Source organism: Notamacropus eugenii, chromosome 3, assembly GCF_028372415.1.
Source record: "Notamacropus eugenii isolate mMacEug1 chromosome 3, mMacEug1.pri_v2, whole genome shotgun sequence".
Lineage (NCBI taxonomy): Eukaryota > Metazoa > Chordata > Mammalia > Diprotodontia > Macropodidae > Notamacropus > Notamacropus eugenii.
Window position 1 is genome coordinate 177,732,281 of NC_092874.1, and position 8,095 is coordinate 177,740,375.

The following is an 8,095-nucleotide window of genomic DNA, read 5'->3' on the forward strand; positions in this document are numbered from 1 at the left end:
AGGGGCAGACTCTAATGTGTTCAGGGAGACAGGCTCCTGGATACCACAAGGCCAAGGCTATGAAGACAGCTCATCCTGCCCCACCTCCAAAGGAAGAAGACCATGAGGTAGCTTTCTCTTCAAACAGAAACCGATCTTGGCCCCTCATTGTAAAGAATAATGAGTTGTTTCTTCAAGCATGGCATCCAAGAAGCTTTATTATGGGGAGGGTAAGAGTGGTGTGCAGATATATATTTACAAAGAAAATCTCTCAAAGTATCTTGCTAATGCTGGAAGGATCTTAGGTATCATCTAGTCTGGCTCCTTGATTTTACAAAAGAGGAGAGTAGGGGCCCAGAAGAGAGGACTGAAGATTGTGAATTTATGGTCAGCTTTTAAGCCATGTACCAGTAATCTTGGTTTGAAACTTGACTAGTCAGATCACACATGTCTGTGTGATATATCTGTAATGACAGATTTCTTCAGAAGAGGTTAACGAGGGAAACACATTAAGCCATATTTCTGTTTATAAACTAAGTAATATAAAGGGATAACCGATTATAGGATAGGAATACACAAAGTTCACTAGAAATACGAAAAGCAAAGCAAAACAAAATTGGCGACCTTCTTGCTAAATTTGTTAAATTTGCCAAAGGTTTAGGTGACAGTTAAGGCATTCTTTACCTTAACAGATGTAAATATTCTCTCTAAGGTTGGGGAATAGTGAAGGGTAAAAAGTAGGATTCTTCAGGGGATAAGTCTCCTTGCCCCAAGGCCAAAAAGTTTCTTTTTTGGAGAATCTATAAAAATGGTGCTCAAAACAATAAGCACATTAGAGAAAACTCACTGGAGATAACCTGGAGTTTAGTGGGGTTAAGGAAGCGGATGAAACTAGATCTAAATAGTTGAAGCTCAGTAGACTGAATTGGCCACTTTCCAAGCAGTACAGACTTCCAGGCTAAAGTCTTTGAATAGGTATCCCTAGGGGTGGGACATGGATGGAGATATTAAAGCTGACCAATTAGTTTATGTATGTATTTTCCTTATATGATGAGCTCATCTTTGATTGAAAATGTTACCTAATTCTTCTTATACTTTCATTCATTCTTTCTTGGTTTCTGAATTTTCTTCAGAGTCATAGGCAGTATCACATTATTAGCTTGATTACCATTCAGACAGACCTTGAGTAGTATGGGGAATGGGGTGGGGGGAGAACAGAGAGAAAAAAGGGGGTTTCAGTGTCTTTCCCCATGTCCTATTCATTTTGGAGGTAGGGGGAAACAGGATGGAAAAGCCCCTAGATCCTGAGAATCTCTGTCATTCCTTTATAATGAAACGTGATTCAGAATGCTCTGGACCAGGGATGGGGAACCTGAGGCCTTAGGCCACATGTGGCCTTCCAGGTCCTTGGGTGTAGCCTTTTAATTGAGTCCAAGTTTTACAGAACAGATCCTTTTATTAAGGGGATTTGTTCAGTGAAGTTTAGATTGAATCAAAGAGCTGTACTTGAGGACCTAGAAGGCTACATATAGCCTCAAGGCTATAGGTTCCCCACCACTGCGAATCTAGACCATACAAATGTCAAGTTAAGACATCATGTCTATCATTGAGGTAATATATGTAAAGTGCTGTACAAACCCGTACTTGGCACTGTAAAAATTCTAACTATTATTCCCATCATCATCATCATAGATCAGTCCTATAGAAGGATATCTTGGGAAGGTAGATGCTCTCAAAATCATTCTATTCATCGTCAGACCCAATGGCTGTTAAGGCCTAAGTACGCTGAGTTCACCAGGTCAGAATAATGATAATCTAAGTATAATCCCACTCTCAGTACTGCTCCTCGAGGGTATCCCTTTGAAGGCATTTGACAAGCTTATCCATTGTGGTGCTCATGTTCAAAATATGACATATCTTTAGTTTGGTTTTTGGAATTTAATTGTGGCATTTAGCAATATAACCAACTATTTGTGTATCCAGTGGGTATCCAGTCAAAAGTTACATTATTCATTTTATCCTATATCTCAAAAGATGAAAAATAAAATGTAAAAGATAACTTCGTAGACAAGTCAACCTGAATTGTTCAGCATACAAATGGAGGTTTTGAACTAGCGAACTAGGTATTGGCAGCCTCAACTCCTCAAGCAGCTTGCTTGGAGTAACAATAGAAGGTAAAGAAGTTGACACTTTTTTTTTTAGAGCCAGTTAGGTGGTACAGTGGGCCTGGAGACAAGAAGACCTGAATTCAAATCCAGCCTCACGTACTTGCTAGGTGTATCACCCTTGGCAAGTCACTTAAATGCTATCTGCCTCAATTTTCTCATCTGTAAAATGAGGACAATGCTAGCACTTCCCCCATCCTCCCCACCCCAGCCTTGTCCAGTGTTGTCCTGAGGATCAAATGAGATATTTGTAAAGTGTTTAGCACAGTGCCCAGCACCAAAGTGGTGCCTAATAAGTGCTTCTTGCCTTCCTTCTATTCCACAATACCATGGAAAATTCCTGTTTAACCTTTGAGGATTGCCTTCCAATATATCTCCTGTTATGTAATAACACTGTAGAGATTCATAGGATTCTAGATTTAGATCTAGGAAAGATGTCAGAGGTCACCCAGCCCGATCCCCTCAGGAAGGCCTAGGGAGAGGAAGTCATTTTCCCAAAGTCACTCAGCTAGTGAAATGCAGAGCTGTGATCTGAACTTTGATGCCCTGGGTACCAATTCAGCACTTTCTCCATTGTCCCAGACTACAGTTTTAAGCAAGAAAAGAGGGGAGCAGTGGGAATAAAAGAGTGTTCCCTATGGCCCACAGATCTAAAAATGATGGTTTTGTGGTATGGTCCTGCTGAGAGGTTGCTTCTCACCTTTAGCATTAAAAATGGCTCAGCCTCAGAACTTTAGCCAAAGTCTGAATGAAATTGAAAGGGGAGAGAGGGAGGAATTTCAAAGAAAAGACATTTTGTATTCCTTGGGGCAGGGAGCCTAAGTGGCACAGGAGGTAGAGCATTGGGCCTGACGTCAGGAAAACTCATCTTCCTGAGTTCAAATCTTGCCTCAGACACTTCCCAGCTTTGCGACCCTGGGCACACAGGGTCTTAACCCTGTTTGCCTCAGTTTCCTCATCTGTAAAAGGAGTACAAACCACTCCAATATCTGACACATGCTTTCCAATAAAGATTGTATTTGGTGGGTAAATTGAGCAGGTCTGACTCAGGAACATCCCTACTTAGTTTAGATTAAATACATTAGGGGAGGTGGTCACAACCCTCAAAGAGGTGATGGTTTGTAATCTATCTTCCCTCCTCCTTAACCCAGTTGTGACTTAAGTCTATGTAACCTGTGCTTTTACTTCAGCTAAGACAGCATTCCTCACTCTGAAACTCATTAATTAAACTCCTTGATTGCTGGCACTCCTATCTCCAGGCCTGCTTTGTGCTGCTCTGAGCATTCTCAGGTTAGAGACTGGCTCAGTAAAAATCCTGTTAACAGTGTAGACATGAAAAGTGACACTCCTTGGTCATTCCAGAGTTAACAAAAGGTTCACTTAGCCATAACATGGAAAGGATATTCACTGAGGATCTGGTACTCAGTTTGGGGTGACACATCCCACCCCCTCCTTGTCCTTGCCTTTACACAGGAACTCTCCGTGTAGCAAGGCAGGGTACAGTCACTCCCATGGCCTTGGTACACCTTCTGCCAAGTCAGAAGGGCCCAAAATCTGTTAAGTGACTAGAAAGCCACATATATAACTACCAGGATCTCTCTGAGTCAGTCCTGTCTAGGAGACAGCTTCCTTGTCTTTTAGGAAGAGAAGTATCCTATGTACAGGCAGGATTGAGGAGATAGAGGGGCTGGCACAGAGGGAGACTGGTAGATAGTAATCCTATGACAGTGGGAGAAATATTAAAGGTGGGAAGATGAGAAAAACAATGCCCTCCTGTTTCATCACAGGCATTAAGAGAGAAGGCAACAAGTTACAGCAGTTTCATACTGAAAGCAAATTGGTTGAAATGAAAAATCAAGAGCATTTATCAAACAATAGAATTTCAGAGTTGGCAAATGCCTCATACCTGTTCATTAACACTAAATATTCAGTGATCCATCTACTTTCCTTCCCAATTTATGTGACTGTCCTCTATCCTCCAGACTCCTAAAATAGGTTAGAATTTCTTCAGCCTCTTTTCTTTTCTTCTGTTTTATCCTTGAAATATGTCAGGCTCTTCTACTTTTCAATCGTTTTTCAGTCATTCTAACTCTTTGTGACCCAGTTTGGGGTTTTCTTAGCAAAGATACTGAAGTGGTTTGCCATTTCCCTCTCCTTTCATTTTACAGATGAGGGAACTAAGTCAAACAGGGTTAAGTGACTTGCCCAGGATCACACAGCTAGTAAGTGCCTGAAGCCAGATTTGGACTCAGTGAGTCTTTTTGGCACTCTGTGCACTATGGTGCCACCTAGCTGCCCCTTAAATCTTCCAACATCATGCAGATAGGAAATAAAAGAGCTAGTACTTTAACTCAGATCCTCCAATGTCTAACTCCAGAACTCTTTTCTCTATACCATGTTGCCTATACAGGGTTATGCTAGTGAATGTTTAACAACCACTCTCAAGGGAAGAAAAATGTGTGTGTTTCTGTAAATTTACATATATGGATAGATGTATAAATATATATGCACATACATGCATTACATACATATATATGCATAATATACTTTCAAGTTTAATCTGCATTATTAATATTTTCCTCATAGATCATAGATCACCAAAATGGGCAACACAACTGGAGCAGTGGGGGTGGAGGAGGAGGAGTAGCCTTGGGTGCAATTGGGGGGCATTGAATAAAAAGTAAGGGGACAATGAAAGCAGAAGGAAAGAAGAGAAGAAAATTTTGAAAGACTGTACATGTTTCATCTGCTGTATAACAGAGTTAAAGTCATAGTGATTACATTATTTTCAAAATAAACACACAAAATGCAAGTTATAGTGGATCAGTAGTCAAGTCCTCCAACAGGTCTTAACAAGCAAGTGTTGGCAGGCAAGCATCTCTGCTATTGTTGGGAAGTCCAGCATGCAACAGAGAGAAAATGTGCATGAAATGACTTGTTTACAATATGATACTATATGGTTACATCATGCAATATTTTGTCATCAGAATTTCAATGCAGGAAGTCTCCACAAATTTACAATAAATTATTAAATTTAAGATGTGTCATTTTTTAATTTTATATTTTTTTAAATGAAACAAATTTCAAAAACCCATTAAAGGATTAAAGAAAGTAGATTTCCAGGGGGACCTCAAGTAATTTTTTTTGAAAAGGGAGTGGTAAGCCAAATAAATTTGGAAACCTCTGGTCTAGACAATCACACAACAATAAATCAAGCTCTGGTTAGTAGTGTTTGCTAACTGGATCTCTTGAACCTAAGAGCTAGCTCTAGCACATCCCTCAGATCTTATCGACTTTCCCTTTTAGGTAAGAGACCAACTTGTACTTTGTGTTCATATCCATGTTACTTAGTACTGGCAAAAACAAAAACCATACCCACATTTCTAGAGGCAATTGTGAATTTGCCTTCTTGTTGACAGCTCTCTTGGTTAAGCCTCATGAGTAACTACCTATTGGTCATTTCTGTTCAATAACTGGGAAACTGAATTACCAGGGGATGCTGATTGACTTATGGATTATGATTGGCTTCCCCTACTTCTAGGGATAGGATGACAATATCTGCTCAGCTGCCTTTAATTGGTGACTATTACATTCTCTCCTTGTCCTGAAATAACCAAAAGCCACTCCATAAGCAGAAATTTGATTACCTAAATAGATCTAATTCGATTCTTCCCCTTTGATTCTTCTTTCCCATGTGAGTTCCTGACATACTTTTATATAAAAATGACCACCTGATGCTGTAATGAAGTAGATGCCCACTAATACTATGTGTCATGATGACATGCATTCACACATACTATGGTTAAAAATCATCTCCCTGGGAATGTAGCAACTGCATCCAGTAGAAGAACATGGTAATATGTTTAATTACCTTGTAAAACAGGCACCAGAATTATAAGGGAGTCATTTCAGTGTAGAGATTTTAGACCTGGTTAGAAAAATAGAGTTAATAAATTCAGTGCCTGATCTATCTTTCTCTCTCTCTCTCCCTCTTTTTATTTATTTATTTTTGTTCAAACCTGCTGAAGAAATCTCCAAGTGATTGCAGCAACTTTGATAAAGAATTCCTGAATGAGAAACCACGGCTATCATTTGCTGACAGAACACTGATAAACAGCATGGACCAAAATATGTTCAACAACTTTTCTTTCATTAACCCTAAGATGGAGAGGATGTTATCCTGAGGATTCAGTATTTCCAGAACCTTTCTGGCTGAAGGAATTTGCCTTCCTTCTTTGAACTGGTCCAAGCAACACTTATCATGTCCCTATTTCATCTCGGAGAAGAAAAGAAACACTTACCAGAGAGGGCTCAGAGCTTTTACCGATACTCCCGACATTTATCTGTAGAGTAAGCCACCTCTACTTCACTAATGACAAATGTCTTTTGTTACATCTCCTGCCATCTTTTACAGAATGCTCTCGAATTTCAGCGCATTCGAGAAAGAACTCGCCATGAGGTTCAGATTTGCCACCTCACTCCCTGAACTGTAGTAATTTACTTGAAAGATGGTACTGTGTACTGTGAAAGACTGAACAACTTAATACTGCCCTAAATTAGCCCCTGCACTTGAGTACAAAGTGCCGATCAATGAACTCCTTGATGAATCAAGGCACAAACTGCATACCAAACGTCTCAAGATTATAACAGTGCATTGCCAGATGCCATAACAATGGTCCTCCAGCCTCAGACCAGGAGCTGCTGACCTATTTCACCCCATTCACATCTGTGGAAGTTTAAATGGCCAAAAGAAAAGTGAGAACAGTAACAAGGTTTTCATGGGAATCCTTTCAAAATAAATGTAGCCTGTCACTTGAGATTTTGAAAACCATTCATTCTGATTATCCACATCCCCCACACTGTTTTGCAAGAGATAACATTGGTTAAGTTGAAAGAACATGTCACCTGGTGTAGTTTTCCCTGGAAGTCGAATAGACTATTTTATCCGATTGTCCTGGCAATGAAGAAATTAAATGTAGAATCTACTAAAGATGATATCAAATTATTTCCCTCAATTAAAACTTGCCTTGACTTTCTGATATAGTTTTCACTTGATACCATATTTCATGGCAATCATCCTCATTTATAAAAGGAAAAGGAACAACCGTCATAACAACTGAAAACACCCAACATCATAATACTCCAGGGAGACTAGCCTGTTATCTCTAACATCTCTTTCTGTGCCACGTTCAAGATAAAGAACCATGCCTGTTATTTCCAGTAGTTACCTGTTTGATTAGAATTCTTAACCAGTGCACTTTGGAAGTGTCATTGCTGTTTGTACAGTTTAATAAAATGTTGTGACTTAATAGCAAATTGTATGTGTGTGAAAATGTAATTTAAAAAAGAAATCTAAAAGGCATTAAATTTTATAATCCTCCAACAGTGAAGTTTTATGTCCCTAACATAGTGAATTCTGTGATTTTCAGTCATTAAAAACTGACTAGCATCTACTATTAAAAAACAATCTTCTGGGTACTTAAGTTTGTTCATTGTGGATTTGTCATAAAAGAAAAACAAATAAGTTTTCTGATAATAATAATAGTTTGGTTTATTAAACATTTTGCCATTTACAAAGCATTTTCCTCACAAAAAGAAGAGATAGTACATATGTCCTTATTTTACCAAGAAAGAACCTGCGATCCCAAGAGGAGTCACAAGAGTTGCAACTGGAAATGATGCCAGAGATAATCTAGTCCAATGCCCTCATTTTACAAATGAAGAAACTGAAACTCAGAAAAGTAAATCCCACTGATGGTAAGTATCAGAGGCAGAATTTGAAACCAGGACCTCAGATTCCAGAGCCCAAGCTCTTTCCACAGGCCCACATTGCCCACATTGCCAGTAAGAAAAGTGGCAGATTATGAGGCTGGCAGGTGACATAAACCCAGGTTTCCAGTCAAATCCAGAGCTCTTTCCATAACCATATGTACTACAAATCTATGATCCAT

The 8,095-nt window shown here is 39.3% G+C and overlaps 1 protein-coding gene across 1 annotated transcript in view; it reads left to right on the plus strand.

Annotated features, from left to right (window-relative positions):
- PRKCQ (protein kinase C theta) overlaps positions 1–7,622 on the plus strand; it is a 208,217-nt gene extending 200,595 nt beyond the window's left edge. Inside the window, exon 18 of the mRNA XM_072653421.1 lies at positions 6,173–7,622. Within this exon, the coding sequence (XP_072509522.1) occupies positions 6,173–6,328 (156 nt within the window). The 3' untranslated portion in view covers positions 6,329–7,622. The remainder of the gene's footprint in view (positions 1–6,172) is intronic.
- The last annotated feature ends 473 nt before the right edge of the window (positions 7,623–8,095 follow it).